This window comes from Perca fluviatilis, chromosome 21 (assembly GCF_010015445.1).
Source record: "Perca fluviatilis chromosome 21, GENO_Pfluv_1.0, whole genome shotgun sequence".
In the NCBI taxonomy this organism is placed as follows: domain Eukaryota; kingdom Metazoa; phylum Chordata; class Actinopteri; order Perciformes; family Percidae; genus Perca; species Perca fluviatilis.
Window position 1 is genome coordinate 13,252,042 of NC_053132.1, and position 18,772 is coordinate 13,270,813.

The 18,772-nt window shown below is 40.5% G+C and overlaps 1 protein-coding gene across 3 annotated transcripts in view; it reads right to left on the reverse strand.

Annotated features, from left to right (window-relative positions):
- LOC120550679 (adenosine kinase-like) overlaps nt 1–18,772 on the reverse strand; it is a 105,897-nt gene that overhangs the window by 26,516 nt on the left and 60,609 nt on the right. For all 3 annotated transcript variants that reach the window (XR_005637762.1, XM_039787346.1, XM_039787347.1), the window contains exon 7: nt 2,815–2,985. Coding sequence is in view for 2 of the 3 variants with exons in the window: in XM_039787346.1 (XP_039643280.1) it covers nt 2,815–2,985 (171 nt within the window). In the remaining variant the exon portion in view is untranslated. The remainder of the gene's footprint in view (nt 1–2,814; nt 2,986–18,772) is intronic.

An 18,772-nucleotide genomic window follows, 5' to 3' on the forward strand; every position in this document is an offset into this window, starting at 1 on the left:
CGGAGAGCATGCCCCGACAAAGACTCCAAAAGATCTCCTTCAACAAACATACATTGCAATTATCCAGAGTCATTAAATTGTAATGACTGGAGGTGTTTGCTTAAGAAGCAAACTTCTTAAGCAAACAGTTACAGTACCACCCACCCGAAAATACGTAACGCTTACAAAATGTACACCGTGGTTTAGGAGACAGAATCGTTCCTCACAGCAATTAGGGAGCAAAAGAGATGTGCATATGTAAAAGGGAGGTCTTATGTTAGGAGAGGACAGAAAAGAGGAAAAAGCTGTAGTCAGCAACAGCAATAAATCTTCAAATGCTGAGCAGCTTCTTTCAGTTGTGTCCTGCTCTGTGGACCCCATCTCTAACCCGAAGACAGGGCTCTCTTTAGTAGCTTTAGCAGTGGGGAGGCGAGTTCAGTCCAGTGATCATCCACTCCCCGCCCCCCGAAGGTGCAGTTTGTCCAGGCGGTGCCTCAGAGTCAAGCTCAGCTGGCCTGTTAGAGGATACTTTCCAGCAGCACCACGGTCTGTGACCACAGCTTGACCTCCAACCAGCTACTCACTTCCACAGAGGCGAGAAAAATCAATAGATCAACCGGCATGAAATGGTGACGCGATTGAGATGAATGATTGCCGGGCTAATTCTTATTCATCTCTTTATGGGGCAGTGATAAGTGAGAAGTTAAATGGGCACTGAGGAGAAATGAGAGCAATGAGTGGAATGAAACAGTGGACATGACATTTTGATTTTGCTTTAAACGAGGTGAGAGGCTATGAACTATAAAGTACTCAGAGAGCACATACCTCCACCAAGACTGCACAATCCTTTGAATTTGTTGTATTAATAATGGAAAATATTCAGAAGTATTTAATTTGAATCAGGCAGGTTTGATCTTAATCCTAACTTGGAATATGGATGAAGTTCATAAAACAACACGTATTATCATTGAGTCACGGCCATTTAAATTCATCAGGTTTCAGTAGGGTCACCTTAAAGCCCAGTTCCGACCAAAGACTTGCGACGAGTTCAAACTTGCAGTTATTTGCTGTGCCGGTCTGCAATATTGTAAAACCTGCAAGTCTACACCAATGCGACAAGACGAGACAGTGTATCATCTCAATAGCATTGACTCTCTGTAATACCGTTCTAACTTCCGACTTTCCAGGCTTTTTTGTAGTTGGATATAATTTGTAGCGTCTTGAAATATGAATGAAGATAGTGATAGTGAGATACTTGCTACAGTTGCATTTCTAGGCAAAAATAACATTTTATTTCTCTGATTCACTGCTCCGCTCCCAATCTTTATTCCCTCTCTAGCTCACTTGACCACATACTGCACTCGCAGGCGCTCATTGAGCAGCCGTCCAAAACTCTGCCATTTCTAACAGTTGACAGTTTGTAACTAAACCTGTTTGAGTCGTGACTCACTCGGATCTTTCACCCGCGTCTTTAAATTAACTCATGAGTTGCGAGTCTCTAGTATCAACTCGGATCAGTTGAGTCCTACTACAAGATGGCCATCTTAGCTGCCAAAAGCTTTATAACTTACAATTTCGTAAGCAACCACAACTCCACAAGTCAACTCAAACGACTGAGTGAGCAGAGAGACAGTCCGAGACAGGTTGGAACTTCCCGACCTGCAGACTCAGAACCGGAAACATTGCAAGCTCACAGACCATGGGACTCACTCAAGGACTCATGTGTCATGATGACTCATGAGTCCGTGAGTGAGTCAGTCAATTGCGCGAAACAGCTGGCTACGAGAGTGGATCTATAGAGCGAGTGAAGTCTCTCCTTGAGTCAGGGTGAAAAGCAAATCCACAACAAAAGCCATTCTTTCATTTCTGAAATAACATACAATGTTCTCCACGTAGCCTAGGCCTACTGTAGGTTTGGTGTATAAATGTAGTATGTTATAATGCAATTAGGTCGAGCAGACAGTCCAAAACATTTCAAGCTCGCAGTAGAACTGAGTTTCCTTGGCAATTTAGCAATACTGACTCAAGTGACTTGCACAACCCGGATCAGTTTAGTGAGTGACCGAATCCTTACAAGGAATCGAGTTTGCCAGGCGTATTTGTAACTGACTTGATCAGCGGACCCTGCTATGAGCCGATTGGCTGTTGAAACAGGTGACGTCCCCTACGTTCTAAAACCAGCCAATGGCAACTTGACAAGCTGAGTCGCATGCGACACCATCACCTGGCCTTACTCGAGCTGAGATGGGACAGTTCAGACCGCTGCAACTTTTCCCTGCAACGGTCTAAAACGGTTTTGTCTAGTCGTGAACTTTGGTCTGAACTGTGATTTTGTTGTTCAAGACTATAATTAAAAGAAAATTATAGGTAAGAGTTGAGGTAAGGCATTTAAAAAATGGTACTACATTTGGTGAAGATTGATTGAAATTTGTATGAGTCGTGATAAAAATAAGACTCCAGAGTTGACAGCCATGCTAGGAGCTCTGTGAGGCTGTACTTACTGTATGAGCAGTAAGGCTTTTAGCTAGCTTTAATGCTAATGTCAGCATGCTAACATGCTCACAATGACCATGTTAACATGCAGATGTCTACCAGGTATTATGTTAACCATGTTCACCCTCTAAGTTTAGCATGTTAGCATGCTAACATTTGTGGCCGATCATTCAAGCACACAGGTTTTTGAGACATCCTAATAACCCAAAAACAAAAACAGACCAACACGACTTCCCCCTTTGTGGAAATAAACATAGCATGCACACAAAACATCTCAATCTCAATCAAAACAACGTGCTGTCAAACAGAATATCTGTCCTAAAGAGGTCTCATTTCACTTACCGTCTCGTTGCCAAACAAGATGTCGACGTAAGGCATGACCTTCATCAAGGGCTCTTTAAAGAACTGGCTGATGAAAGGTGCCGAGAGGTTCATGCAGAAGATTTTGTTGTTATCTGAAGCGTGCTTCGCCACCTTCAGGATGGACTCGGGGGACACAGTCAGGAAAAAACCCTGAAAACAAGAAGAATATTTACTTACATAATGTTTTCCGCAGTTTGACTGACCTCAACTGGATCAAACAAATGCATGTGTACAGTGCCACTGTACAGGCAGCCTTATGCGTTTTGACAGCACAACATGGACTGAAACCCTTTAAACTGCTAATTTGTGGGTTTTGGATCCTAACAAGGCAATTTTAGGGTGACATGGCTTAGAATTATCGAAATAACACAGGAGCCAAAGGGGGGGGGGGTAGCGGTAGTACTCAAACATTTATTTGAAACGGTTTCTTAGAGCATACACAGAGCAACAAAGAAGAGAAAAAAGGGCAGGAAAAAATCCATCCAGGACAAAGCCAGTGGCTGGGCTCCAAGGCTCGTACTGGAGGAAGCAACCTGCACGTATCCAATGATAGGGCAAACAAAAGTCTCGTCTGGACTCTCCTTACTTGGAAACAAGAGAGGCAAGTCCACTCATTGTGTGAATGAATACAAATCAGGTAAGAAAACACCTTTGTGTTTCAGGTGGAAACCTGAAGCGAGACTCTCCTGCAAGCCACACAAAAACACTCCTCCTTTGATACTGATCTTCTTAACCTTGTTTTTCAGCAACAAGCTGCTCTGTAAAACCACTGTGTCACAATAGGGGCAAAAGAGGGGAGAGAGGAAAGGAAAGTTTCAGCACAGTGATACATTTAATCTGGCTGAAAAGCTTCCATTGTGTGCTACAGTGCAGTTCTCATTAAAGCACGATGACATTTGCAGCAACGGAGGAGCGACCTCCATGAAAAAGAAAAGAGTATAATACAGATGAATAGAGGGTGACCGTGTAGTCACTCAAATGTACAAGGCATTACAATACAGCCATGCTAAGCAGGTGAGTTCTTTATTACACATTCATGGTGTCATTCACTCTCTTGGGAGAAATTCTCATCCCTCTGCGTTGCCGAATGACCTGTGTTTTTTTTTTTGTTGAGAAAAAGTCTTAAAGTTAAGGCCCAGGTCAGCGTCAGTGGTTGCTGTGTCACGGTACCATCTGTTGAAGACTAAAAAGGTGTTTTCAATAGATTTGGGAGCACAAAGGAACTCACTCTGGGCTAATGGCCCATCACTGACCCTGACATTTTTCTTTTGCACTGTGCCAACGTGTCAGAGGAAGGGGAGATTGTTTTCTGACACAAATGGTCTTTTTTTGGTAGTTGAAAATAAACTGTCATGGTTACCGTAATGTTAACACTGATCAAAGGCCGGCGGCTCGATCAAATATCCTGAGGGGTGGTGAACTTTAAAAGCCATGCCACAGCTTCTCTAATCACACACTGGCTCTGTGTAATTTACTTCTGGCCTCACTACCACTGCCAGTGCAATCACATTAAATAGCTCAGAACTGTAATACATAAACTGACTTCAGAACAAATTATATTCATGTACTACAAAAAAAAACCACTTTACTCTTATTTGAGCACTCAAGTTCATTTTGATTTGATGCAATGCATTTACAGTGAGAATATTTAAAAAAAATACTAAAATAAACCAAGAGACAAAAACATGCACTATGAAATAATACAATAATCTTTCAAACTCATCAGTACAAATCTGGGTGTCTCCCAGGAAGTTGTTAGGCCAACCACATCCTGTCACACCTCGTCTTGTGAGCAGTTTAGTTTGAAAATGACGGCCTAAACAATCGTCACACCCATTAAATATATGGTATTTGCTGTGTTAAATAGCGCTTCTGCAGCTTTTCCCTAGAGCTTTTTGTTTTAGTTAGATAAAGTGTATTAATCTATGATGTTAGGCGCACCTCCGCTACAAAACACTGTGGGACACCCTGAAAACTAACCCACCAATGAATGACAAACATCTAATTAATAACTCAAAGATTCTGAAGTCTATATCGGTCTTTCAATATACACATTTATATGTAGCTTCACAACATCTGTCAAAAAATCCACAAAAATGTAAAAAGCCATCTACATATATATCCATCTACTTTTTGTGAATGTCTGTGTTTGAGGTAAAAGTAATGCTACAGGAATCCTGTTCATAAAAATCATGCAGGCCATTTTTTCCACCAGGCTCCAAATGTTGTGACTCCAGTGGCTTGTGGGAGAAAAAAAAAAAAAGCCTCAGTCTAAGCCATGTGAAATTCCAGTTCCCATCAGTAGTCTCCGCCGACTACGAAACAGGAGAAGTTTAGTCTTTAGTGGTGTGGTGCAGATCAAGTATCAAGAGTACCAGATCCAGTTTCCCAGGTGTCAGGGAGCCCTGTGAAGTGGGGTGACTATCACATTTCCAGGTCAAGATGATCAAAGCACTTGGTACACTTCGTACAATTTCCACCCAGCCAAAACATTCAATAAAGCATTCAGAAAGGCATTTTCCTGGCAGACAATAATGCGGCGCGATGTTTGGCCATGTCAAGTGGTAATTTGAGGGAAGAGTTGGAAACCAGGGCATCCATTTTCAATGTTTACCCTAAAAAGAGGAATGACTTCCACTTTACTTACACAAAGAAAATGTCTAAATGCTACTCTGAGATGAAATTAGTGGTAATCTAACCATAGAGGCACAAACTACACAGCTGCAGCACGCTATCACACTTTCCCCTGCATTGTATCAGTGTTTTCCCTGGGGCTGCTCACATCTGAAAAGCTGGGTGTGATGGATGGCATGGTGTCACCAGGCTTAAAATAAAAGTGGACATCTGAAGGGTAAAAATGATCTATTTTGGGAAGGGCATTTTCATTTGCACCGGCAGCAGAGGTGGTCATGGAAAAGGAAAATCTTCTTTCTTTTTTTCAGGTCTATTTTAATTCTGCAGGGATAAGGGGGAGTGTTCAAAGTACTGTGTCATGAAGGTTTTGTTTGACACTTCCTAGTACTCAGAAATGATGGAGGGAATTTAAACCATCACCACTTTAGTGAAAAGAGTAATTATGGCTCCTGCAATCATACTAAATTTGATCAAATCCCCAGATCTTAGTCAGGTTTATTTATACAGCCAGAAATCACAAGTTTCTCACAGAGGGTTTTTGCAATATAAAGACCCTCCATCCTTAGAGCTGCTCTTATTAATATTTTATATGAAAAATTGATGAAATGACTGTATAATGTCAAAAAGGTCACTCGTAGTGATAACACCACAGATAAGTATCACCTGGCTCTTCAGTTATTCAAGATTACATTTTTTTTATTGCCATTAAGCAGAGTATAAGTACAGAGCTAATGAAATGCAGTTAGCATCTAACCAGAGTGCAAGCATATAGTGATATATATATATATATATATATATATATATATATATATATATATATATATACACACACACACATACACACACACACACACACACAGTATATACAGAAAGTGCAGGAGTAAGTATTGCAGTGAATATATTAAAATATAGACAGTAGGGATTGCAAATGTGAGGTATGTAAAGAATGAACATCAACAAATGTACAGTTGGATGATATATGTATAGAACATAGTTAAAAAGAGAGGTTTTGTAATAGAGCGAATATGAATAGTGCAAGTAACGTGGTATAAGTACAGAGGATTGTTAAATAGTATGATTGTACAGATATGAATAGTAAGTAACTGACGAGTAAATAACTGTCCAATAGAGTACTGAGTAGTGCAGTAGAGCTCAGCTTTGTGTAGCTTTTTAGTGTCTTTCATCTAAAACTTTACTGTTTTGGTTTAGCCTCTCATCAGAGTTCTTTCCGGACGGAGGAGGCAGCTCTTTTCAGTAAACTCTGATAATCCCAATGTACACTACCTGCCCAGCACCCAACAGCAGACAGACAAAGTTAGCAACTCGCTGGTGAACACTGTAAAGCATTTAGCAACTAAAGAGCCAGATATTCCCCTCGGGGATCGATGAGGACTTGAGGACCAAACCAAAAACTAAAAAGGAAAGTGAATATTGGACTTCTTTCGCCTAGTGGCCAGAAACACAATTCCAAGTAAACACTACTGTTGTATATGTGTAAATAGGACATTTTCTGCTATGTTTGCCATAACCACTTTATAATGTTATAATATGGCAGTTTTGTGTTAACAGCTTGTTGAGTTGCTTCCAAGTTAAAAAAAATAAATAAAATGTGAATGCAGGTTTAAAACTGTGTTCAGAATGATATTAGTACCGCTTAATAACCCCAGCCTCCCCATTCACGTTTTTGGTGCAGACTCATGTTTTGTAGTTAACCTTTGTTTAACTTTTGGCCTCTGTTGGTTAACAGAAACACATTACTCTAGCTATGTGCCTTCACCCGGTTTAGTACAATGTCACACTACTAGACTACAAACCACTCTGATACACTGTTCACAGTCTGTGTCTCGCTGCTTAACCCTTCAACTTTTGTTTTAGATCAGAAAATATGGGACGTAGAAATAAGCGCTGAAAATGTGTAGAAGAAAAATTTAACAGGACAAAACGTTGGAAAAAGCAACAAAAAATAACTTGAAAAAAGCCGTCAAAAATGTTGAAGAAAAAAAAAAAAGGTTGACAGAAGGACAACACAAGGGTTAATAATGATCTATTACCCAAACTGGAGTTTATGACGTCACATCCTTTTTCAATGGAGGGAGGGCTTACGTGACTGTACCCTCAATTTAGGTAAGGAAAAGTTTCTTTTACACAAAAACTTGAACCAGGATAGAATTGGGAACAGAGGAGGGATCCTTGATCCAGGACGGACAAGCATGAAATAGGTTGTGCTTGTAGAGAGCAATAGTGTTAAGAGTTACAAACAGGTGTTTGTTCTAGTGATAAATTCCTTATTGTCAGGAAAGCCCTGTGAGCTAACCAGCAGTGTTTCAAAGCTTTTTAAAAGCCGACCAGGCTATGCTATCCCTGTCATTACCATAGACAGCCCCCCATCATGCTCTCTGGTGCACAGGGTTCATTACACAGAATTAGATGTCACACAGATCAGAGCACACGTGGGGCCACACACTGCTCTCCTCCTCAGTTATCTCTGTAAAGCACCATTGCGAGGTGGATCGATAGCTGAGGTTTGGAGCTTCATTAGCTCAGTATGACTCCATCTCCATCAAGACACCTCTGGCACGCTACGCCAGTGTTGCGAGATATACTGTATTTTACTCCTCGATCCTGAAGGTCCTGCTGTTTTACACACAGACACACAGGGACAAACAAGACCTTCACACATGATGAGGGGGTGGGGGAATCTGTGTCAGTCTCTGGCTCAATAAACAGGAGAAAGAAAGAGGACAAACAAACAGAGGTAAATGATAAATGGTGCCACAAAGTGCCTTGAGTGCTGGAAAAAAAATTACAAGGATGAAAAGAGCTCATTTAAGGCTTTTCTTTTCAAAAAGGAAAATGAGTGGGTAAAAAGCAACAAAGCAAAGCAACAGAGATTTTCACAATGCTTATGATGTTTTGTTTGCGTTGAAAGGACCAGTTGGTTTCATTTAGAAACAAGTTCAATTAAACCAACAGAGAAGATAAATGTGCAACAACCTCGAGACATGATTCAGCATTCCCTGCACTTTTAGGATGTTTGATCTGACTGCAAGGCAATTCAACCGCGCTGATAGCATCTGGCTCTTCTTCTTCTCTCTTCCATTAAGAATCATGTTCTGGTGAAGCTTATCAGACATCTAGGAATTCATCCACTTCTGGTGAGGGAGCTGGAGGGAGGCCAACTGTACTGGAAACAGAAGGGAGGGCAGTGCTTTTAAAGGCCGCTTAGAGATGAGGAAAGGGGGCTATCATGTCAGCCGGGATCTCTAGGGCAACATAAATGTGCCACAAATGCTGGATTTAACAACTGGGCGGAGACATCACTTACTAACTGCTGCAGTATTTATTTCTAAAACATTTTCTCTGGTTTAAATATTACCAGATTTTAAAGCCAGCGGATATTTTTCCCCGATGTCACGAAGGTCTCTTGTGGTGTACGTGAAATATAGGTATGCTGCTACAAGGTCTTGGCGATAACCAAACATACCTGGCCAAGGTCGACTTAATGAGCATGGATAAAACTAGACATTAGAGCTGACCACAAAGCACTTGAGGGGAGCGTGTGTCACACTACCAGCCTGCAATTTGTACAACCATCAGAGACCGTAATTACATTAACCTCAGACGCTTCCACTTTGTAAAGCAATGGAGGAAACTACTTGCATTGAAGAGAAAAAAAAAAGGTTTTTAACCCTAACTGGAGGTTAAGGTTTTGTTGGCATTACAACATTGGATGAATTGGTTTGATTTAAGTTGTATCTCTCTAAAAGTAATTCGAGATCAGCTTCAGGGTCTTTTCAAATGGCTGCCTTTTGCTCTCCTGTTAAGCTCTACAGTTTCAAAAATGTGTTGGCTGGGGGAAGAGGCCAGCCTGAGCGGGAGAGCGGGATGCCAAGGAATGTACTTAAGATCTAAAACAGACAAGATTTAAAGCCAAGAGCATTTAAATGCCAATACTAATCCACAAAATAATTCACCGCATAGCACAAACTTACAGATACCATATGTTACCTCTGTAAGAAGATGAAACGGAAAAAAGCACTGCCAGTAGAGATGCTTTCTTCTCCTAAAAGTGTATTATCTTGGTAATGAAAAAGAAAACCATGCTTCTCCCTCTCTCCTCATGTTCTAAAGCCAGTCTATATTTCTACTCTCTCTGGTTCCTACTGTTGTTCTTGCCTCTATCATTGGGAGATTAGCCAAGAACAAACTGTTTGGTTTGCAGGGAGTTAAAATTTGCTAATGCACACACACTCTCAAGCGTCCTTGTCTGCCACACTGCACTTAATTAGCATTTTAGTGTGAGCAGTTCTCTCTCCTTCAGTACCTCTGAAGGGGAAACATCACTCCGACTCACAGAAAAAAAAAAAAAAAACACACACATACACTTATGGAGTCAAGTTGTGCTCCTGTAGTTTCTTACACGACTTGAGAAGAGGATGGGGAGTTTGTGGGGGTCGATGGAAAAATGGGATAAAAGTCTGCAATGTGAAAACAGATGTTGGGCTGCAGAGTTGTCTGTTCTGAACTGGATTGAAAGGACGTATTAATATATGGGTCAGATGTATAAAGCAGAGGTTCACTGTCGGAGTGTCGACACTGCAGAGGGGTTTCTAGTTTCAGTGATTTGGAGGTTGTGCACAGACAGAAACCAAATCTCGGCAGACATTCCTGCTGCTGGGAAGTGAACATTTCCAAATGTGCCAGTCTGTGGATGTAAATGAATTAGTGCCCTTAACTTGAACACTAAAATGAGGAACCGAGGAGACAATCTTTCACTGTTCGCAAATGCGCCGGTGAAAGCTAGCGCACCAGGTTGGAAAATTACAGGTAATTGCTGAAGCCACTGAATCCAGTTTGGTTTTGGTTGAAAGTCTAAAATAACAAAGCTCTGATTGCTGTTAAGACAAGGGCAGGGAGCTTGGAGGCCCTGTTGCTAAGAGTTAATTTGATACATATTTCTCCCCCTTGAAATGTCTGAGGTACTGGCAAGAGACGGCGAAAAAAAAAAAAGAGTGAGAGGGAGGGTGAGACCCCCGCTCTCCCTGCAAATACTATCCATCTGCCATATTACATTTAACCAGCATGAGAAGCTAAGGGAGCGCCCTTGCACAATATTGTGTGAAGGCTGTCAAATTCAATGCAGGAGCTCGGTGCCCACTGCTCAGAGCCGAGGACACAGGGCCGCTTCAATTCAGTCTAATAATAACTTCTGACTGTGTGCACTTAGCACCAGCTAAATAGGAGAACACGTGGCAGAAAAAGAACTTTTAATTATTCATGCCTCTTTAAAATCACCTAATTGAAACTCTTATATGAAGGCCACTGGAAGAAAACACCAACATCTATCAACAGTTTTTTGCCTAATGGCCAAATTAGTAATTAAAAATTAAAAATAGTCATTTGTAATGAGTGGAGAGATTAAAACTTTGCAGCAGATTTTAAGAGTGCAAACCAAAAATACACTTTTTGCCAAAAACGCATGAATACTTTCAAGAGTCTTTAAAGTGCTGCTTTAGGTTGTTTCTATTGTGAAATCTTTTGTACGATTTCTTATTAGCATTTATGATTTCACACTTTATGTTTAGAGGGGGTACTCCAGGGAATAGGTATTGCACTTCCAAACTCCCAACATGAACTTTTCAGTTAGTCTTCAAACCCAAGCTGAGAAAATAACCCCTGGTGACATCATCAAGGTTTCTTTTGTCAGCCTTTGATTGTTAGCTTCCCGCGAGCCACTGCAGTAGTATTCCTCCATACTAATAAAGTGACCTTTATGAGTAAAATTGATGAATCGACCCTTTAATTCTGATCTCATAATATATTGTGTCATATGATTTATGAAAAATATATTTTTAATCTTATTGAGGCTTTCCTGGTTAAATAATTATAAAAATACAATTTACCATCCATGTCACATTCTGTTTGCAACCATATAACAAGCTTAAAGCAGGACATTTTTACACTGAAGAAGCTGAAAGCCTTTTTTTACCTTGACAAACGACAATGAAAATAATTGATTTTCTTTCAATCAAGTCAATTTATCCATCACTTGTTTTAGAGCACAATCAACACATTTCCCTTTCATCTTTGTACCTTATACTACATTACAACATTACACTGAGCTCACACTAAAGTTTGGACCTCAGTGACACAACATGGTGCTAACACTCACTACTGGTCTTGCAACAGCACTAAAATCAAGCTCAGAAAAATCAATTGCCAGGAGGCAAGAAGTGTGAACTTACATACCCTAAGCCCAATTTCCTTGAAAGTGGAGGTCCTAAATCAAATCAAGTCAAGCCAATGCACCGTGGAATTATGCACAAAATGACACAGCTGTATAAAATGACAACTGGTAAGAAATACCGTCAAGGCTAGGAAACTTTAGAGCTTGTTTATTCACTCCACATGTTTTTATCTTCCTGGTGCTGTGATGATCCTGCGAGTCAACTCTGATTGATTTTGTTTTTATTCAGGCCAAGAGGAAGAAATATTGAGTGCACACACTTGATGTAAACATACAAAGAGGTAGTGCAGAAGCAGTGTGCTCAACAGAAGGTTTACTAGTCTCGTCAATGCAAGAATAAGCTGTATAAAGAGTCTCTTCTTGCTGTGGTCAGTCTCTGCTGAAACTTGAAATTACCTTAAAAATTCCCTGCTGAGTGAAGAGTACTTCCCTACCTGTGCACGGCTAATCACAGCTGATGGAAATAACTCAGAAGGACTTCAAAATCTTAGTGATCAAAAGAAGAAAAAAAACAGCAAAGACTAAAAGACACAGAAGGAGCCTCCAACTTTTTAAAGTGAATTCATGATAATACCATTAAAAGTTGGCCACCGTCCCTGTACTTAAGTTCTGTCGGTGAGTTATTGTGAAAGTTACTGCTCACCACTGGGCTAAACAGACAATTTCCTCCCTTGAAGCACAAGTAGCATTAGCAGTGTAGAGTACTAAGAGCTTCTCCCACTTGTGATTATCGTCTCAGGCTAAGATAAATAATCACAGCCAGAAAATGAGTCTTTCTTAAGCATCAGACAAAACATAAAAATCACAAAATTCAGATGCTGCTGGTAGGCGTCAGGGTTGTCTGCCAAAGCAAAAGCACAAGTTACAGGGTGAAGAAACATGTTCGATGTTAAATTAAAATTGATCAGAGGCATTAGCATGCAGCTTGCCTTGAATAATTCTGAGGTATTAGCCACAATGTGGTTAGTATTGCCTCTCTATTGGACAATATGACTAATACACATCAGGCACTTGTTTGATGAAGACATGTTATACCTATCTACGGGTTTGAACCAGTCTTATTTTACTCTTGGACTAGTCTAATACAATAGACAATTTAACCAAAATGCAGACTAATTTAAGCATAAAAAGGTAGGCGCCCTACCACCAGGCTGACTCAGATATACAGCATATGTTTCAATGGTAACAATCAGTGACACTTGTTGACTTGAAACCAACTGACCTATAAGATTACGTGGCTCATAATGTGCGTTTTGCTTTTGTCCCAATTTTCTTTTTTTGGGGGGTTTGTACGCCTTTTTTGTACGCTCCTGTCAACTGCAGCATAAATACTATTAACTGCCGTCACAATTTTGTTTCTAGATCAGGTTTTGTTTGTCAGGTATTGTTACACTTGTTACAAGTTATTCACAGTCAAGTGTCCTTGTAACTGCTGACATTTTTATTTGTTTTCTGTTGGAATGAGTAGTGCTAAATAGTCTTAAGTTTCCAAGTTTCCATCCATATTTAGCGTACATTTTCCAGAAAATCAGCAAAACAAAATTTTAATGAATGCGCATTTCCTTAAGATGCCTTGTCTGTTTTCACTGCACTCTCTTGCACTTTGCTTTTACCGATACACCAACTTTTCTACCTCAGCAAAGCAAAAAAAAATGTTCTTGTGCTATTACAACCATTCAGGGCTTTTTATGCACAAATTGAAAATACTCATAAAAACTGGTGGATGGAAACTCCAAAATCTGTTCCGCCTTCACTCATTCACTGTTCTCTGCATACAGTAAAAAACACTTAAAACTTTACTCTATAGTGGGCAATAAATTGTGATTTCAGCCACTTCACACCATCACTGATGTGTAGTGCTGCGTAACAGTAATAGTGCTCTAGGTAGAAAAGAAGCAGTGAAGTCTTAATTAACCCAGAATGCATAGAAGATAAGTCTTACTTAAAATGTAACAACGAGAAAGCTTTGTGCAAGTGTTGATCTTTAAACATCTATCTGACAATTTCTCAGATCTGAGCCACAAAGTCCAAGTCTTTCTTCATGAAACCAGACTCAAATCAACATCTAATTCAGAGTCCAGGTAAATAATTCAGCACTAAAACAAAAGCTTTAAGTGGTCATAACTGTTTGTGATCACAATATTACCAATAAAGCAAAAATGTTCCAATCTCTGTGTGGATTACAAACCTCTTTAGCCAAAACCATAGAGACGACCAGTCACTCTCCCGCCTGATTCATTATGACGAGAGCCTCTCAGACGGACAGGAGAGCCATCCTCAGCTTCTACAGCCACATCCATTTTTCTAAAATTTCAAAGTGCTTAAGAGTTGTAAGTGGGGCAGCCTAAATGAAACACCTAGGATGTGGAGTGCTACATAGGAAATGTGTGAATCGTCCCTTAATAATATAGTATATAGACAGAGCAGTGCAATAAGTGCTGGGGATTGGTGACTGAAGAATTCTCCTCTTCAAAGACAAAGAAACATTAACAAAAACTTGGTATCCAACGTGTCAGTCTGGTTGAAGAGTATCCATTACTTAATATACACCCACACTTAGAGCTTAGCCGCAACATGAAAAATTACCACTTAAGGGAAAAATAAACGTATAAAGCTGGTCTGTGGAGCAGGAGGTGGAAGGTTGCCTTCTAATTGCTGGAGGGGAGAGAAACCATGTTAGAGTAAACAAAGTCTGATCGATGGTGGGGATTATATCAGAAAGAGCCTTTGGCCTTTGGCCAAGACGAGCAAACACACTGGTCTCTGTCTCTGCTACAGATGGAAAAAATAGCCAAGGCAAAAAGCTGGTGAGTTAAAAGCATTATATTTCACAGGGGGGGGGCAGATAAAGCGTAGTACAATGCCAGATATGACATGTAGCCAACTATATCACGTCTTGGCTGTTTGTATCAGACAAAAACGCCAGTAGATAAGAGGGCAGTGTTGGGAGTTTGATGGAAGGCTGTTCCGGCTGGGGGCTTAGCTTTGGGTCAGACTATACTCCCACAGCGCTGCAGTGCTGCAGTGTGTGAAACCCCTCCATCACCACACGCACAAGTTCAACGCGCTGTTAGCTGGTCACAGCCGGGTAGAAATGTATTCTGTATACTCCCTGGCTTCCATGTGGCAAGTGCAATTCACATAAGCCACTTAAAGAAATCTGCAGAGGGAGAGAAAAAAGTATAAAACTGAGAGGGGCTTACGAGTTATTGGAGACTTTTAAACACCGAGGCTGCTCATCAGGCAGGGGTTTCCTTTTTCCCCCCCAGTCTTGTAAATGAGTTCACTCCATTGCCTTTAAAACCCTTGTAAAAAGGTATTAAAACTGAAAATAACATAATTCATTACCTCTGTCTGAAACATGTTTAACTCAAAGTTGTAATGCAACCAAAAGTGCTTTGGTCTCGGTTGCAAGGATTAAAAAAAAAAAAAAAAGCAAGGTATGTGTAAAACGTAAGCTATTCTGTCTGGGATGTCATTCAGCACAAAAGGAATTCTAATGACTTTTGAATCCATTTAGTGACTCACTTTAATATGTGATTTATATTAATGGCCCGTGTATTGCTTTCTCCACATCCAACAGGGCTGTGTTCTGCTAAATTTCTCCATAATATTCATGTTGATAAGCAGGTGACGACTTGGAGAAAAGGACTGATTATATTTGCTAATCCCCAAAGAAATTAGGCGAGATTGATGAAAGCGTGCATATACTCCACACAAAGCCTTGGGAGTCTCTAAAAGCTGTTACCATGGTGGTATCCCATTAGAATAACAAACATTTCCCCTGGATGTTTAACATCGCTTCCCAGTGAGCACAGCCCTCCCTAAACCTCCCCTCTCTCCCTCACGCTCAAGCACCTGCCTTCACATTTTCCACTTCTAAAATTCCACCAGCCGCTTGGAAAAAAAGAAAGAAAAAAAAAAAGAGAGGGGTGAAATATGAAATGCAGTTACGAGAAAACTTGAGTGCCAAAAAAAGGACTTTTCTTCAAACCCGTAATAACTTTCCATGGGAATAGGGAGAAACTTAAAAAGAATAACACTTCCCCTTGATTTTCTACTCCTACCACTTTTTTAAGCAGGCAGTGAATTTCCTGGAGTGATAAGGGCTTAGCCAATGTAATCCTCAGAGGACCCTTTTCTGGCATGCCAGGAATCAAGAAACCTTTCCCTCTCGAAAAGAAAAAAAAAAAAAAAAAAAAAGGAGTAGAAAAAGACAGAGAGGGAGGCAACAGTAGGTTGGGGAACAAGGAGGAGAGGCAGCCAGCATGCCATCTCCCACACATGCTGGTGAATGCAAATTAGCATGTGTGGAAAGAGCAGCCGGACTTGCCTCAGCTGGAGATCAACAGAAGAATATTGATATGACAATGCAAGGGGCTTCCCTGACTCAGACAGCACGGGCCACTGAGGACGCTCTAATTGGCCTCACGCAAGGAGGGGGCACCCATAAATGTTTCACGCAGATTGATTCATTATCAGTTTGCTCGACAGGCTGGGTGGGCCTCGTAAAAGTGTACCATCTTGAACCAGCGGCATGTAAGTCACTGTCACCGCAGCAGGACAGAATATATCATCCCAACCTTTCACTTCAGATATTGAAATGAGAGCCAGAAACATGACTTGCCACACTGCAGGACTACTACTCTTGCATTTCAAAACGAGGGAGTAGAAGGATAGTGCAATGATAGGTGACAGAGCAAGGAAAAACATCAATAATTTACGAATGTCTCTTCTGTCAGGATATGCCAAGCTATGATGTGCTGTCTTTTTTTATTACACCAGATGTCAAAGCTGGATGGAAAGTTTGAGGTATAAATATTCTCTTGATTAAGAAGCAACTCTATGTTCAAAATAAAAAGCATTCTTTCTGTAATGTCATGCAAAATAGATCTAACAAGTTGAACTAATAAATCCATACACTGACATCTGGTTTACATTACTGGCCAATTAAAGGCTTCTGTATCATTATAAAAGCTTACACTTAATATCTACTCTAACAGATTGCTACACGAGAAGTCATAAAATGTTACAGCCAAACTCTCTTCCGTCTCCTAATGTGGTTAAACTGACGTTTTTGAACAGTAATAAATGTGCACAAATTATTCAAAAGCCCACAAAAACCTGTCCGTTAAAAAACAACTGCATGCTTCACAGACACGCAAAGCTGCTGAGGATCACTGGCAGCCATTTAAGAGCCGTGAGAAAGGCAGTTGAGCATCTCAGCTTCTCGCTGGGTGGTTGGTTACATGTGGTTGACACATTTGCATCTTCAAAGATGCACACAGACAAACTCAATATGTGTGAGAATGTCTGGGCGGCATGTGGAAAACCCCAGTCCTTCCTCTGAAGAGGTTTCCTCCCCCTCTCAAAGACTATACCACATTTTGAGTTCCTTTATCTGTCAAGCAGTTGCTTCAACAGCGAGTTGTAAACAAGCTGCTTGGACTGGATGCACAGAAAACAGTTGCTGTATACCGTGCAGCACTGTCTGCTCTGCGCCAAACCGAAAAAGGCGCTGCAGGAAACTACAAATCAGGAGCCATTACACAGCAACAAATATGACAGGAACAGTGCTGCACATTATTTGAGCTCCAAGACTCATTCACTCAGTGTCTCTTCCAACGAGCGTGAACAATGCAAGCAGAGTGTGCATTGTGCTACAGAGCAGGAGACTGTTCCTCTGAATTGGGGGTAAATTACAAAAGAGGCCTGTGCAAATTAGACGTGATGGCTTCATAATACATCTGAAGTGTCAGCTTCTCCAGAAACCTACCCCCAGGCTACACTCACGGATCGACGCTTTGAACTTCCAATTATTCCTGCCAAACCGCTGCAATCACCACGCTGTAAAACAATCGTTCTAGCATTACAAAACGCACACAATCAACGTTGACTCGGTTGTTGGCAACGACAGGGTTACCAACTTAAACTATGGTTTCATAGCATGATGTATTTAATCTATATCTGCAAGGAACACAGATATCCCATTTGGCATTAAACATAAAAAGTGTCAACTTCTGAATGAGGTCCTGGGCAGTGGTGGTCAAGTACTGTACTTAAGTACAAATGTGAAGTACTTGTACTTTACTCAGTGTTTCCTTTAGGACTTTTTTTTAGTTCCCCCCCATGAAACGGAACTGACACTTCGCTGCAACACAAATAAATATATTTATTCACACACACAATGAGGCATATTTTCAGTTGTGATTGAACTGTATTTTTTGAGTTACTATATAGGCCAACTTTGATCTTGACATATAGGCTAAGCATTCTGTAGCAAATAACAATAAACCCACTATTAATTACATTATCTTAATGCAGTGTAACTACTTCAGCATGTAAATAATGCACCTCAAATACAAACGTGGGCGAGGGCATTCAGCAATCGCTATTATATCGAATCAACATGTCGAATCAACAACGTGCGATTTAGTTCGCAGGTGAAGAACACAATGAACGAAAATCACCAGTTAATTTAAATTTGCAAGACCAGGCTTAAATGAACTGACAATATAAGTTATACGACTTACAGTTCTCAAGGACGTACACACACGATCTCAACTGGCTAGTTATCCTCGTGTGTCCGCGCTATTCTCCGACATGCGCTCTAACAATGCAGCCCTATTTCTGATACCGTGGGGGGCAGAAATGTTGCCGTGGGGGGCCGCCATGGTCAAATCAACACAGAGGAAACACTGTTACTTGAGTCTTTTCTTTTCATGCCACTTTCTACTTCTACTCCGCTACATTTCAGAGAGAAACTTTGTACTTTTTACTCCACTACATTAACCAGACATCTTTAATTACTAGTTACTTTACAAATTATTTTTTGCACAAAAACACATGCAGTTTATAAAATATGATGCTTTATTACAAATTAAACTACCCAACAATATACAGGCCTACAAGTCCAGCTGAAATAAGTATCCGATTAAACACAGAGTTGATTGACATAACTGTTTGGATCGTTTCCAGTTTCTAAAATGTGAGGATTTTTCTACATTGAGTACTTTTACTTTAAATACTTTAAGTACATTCTCCTGATTATACTTA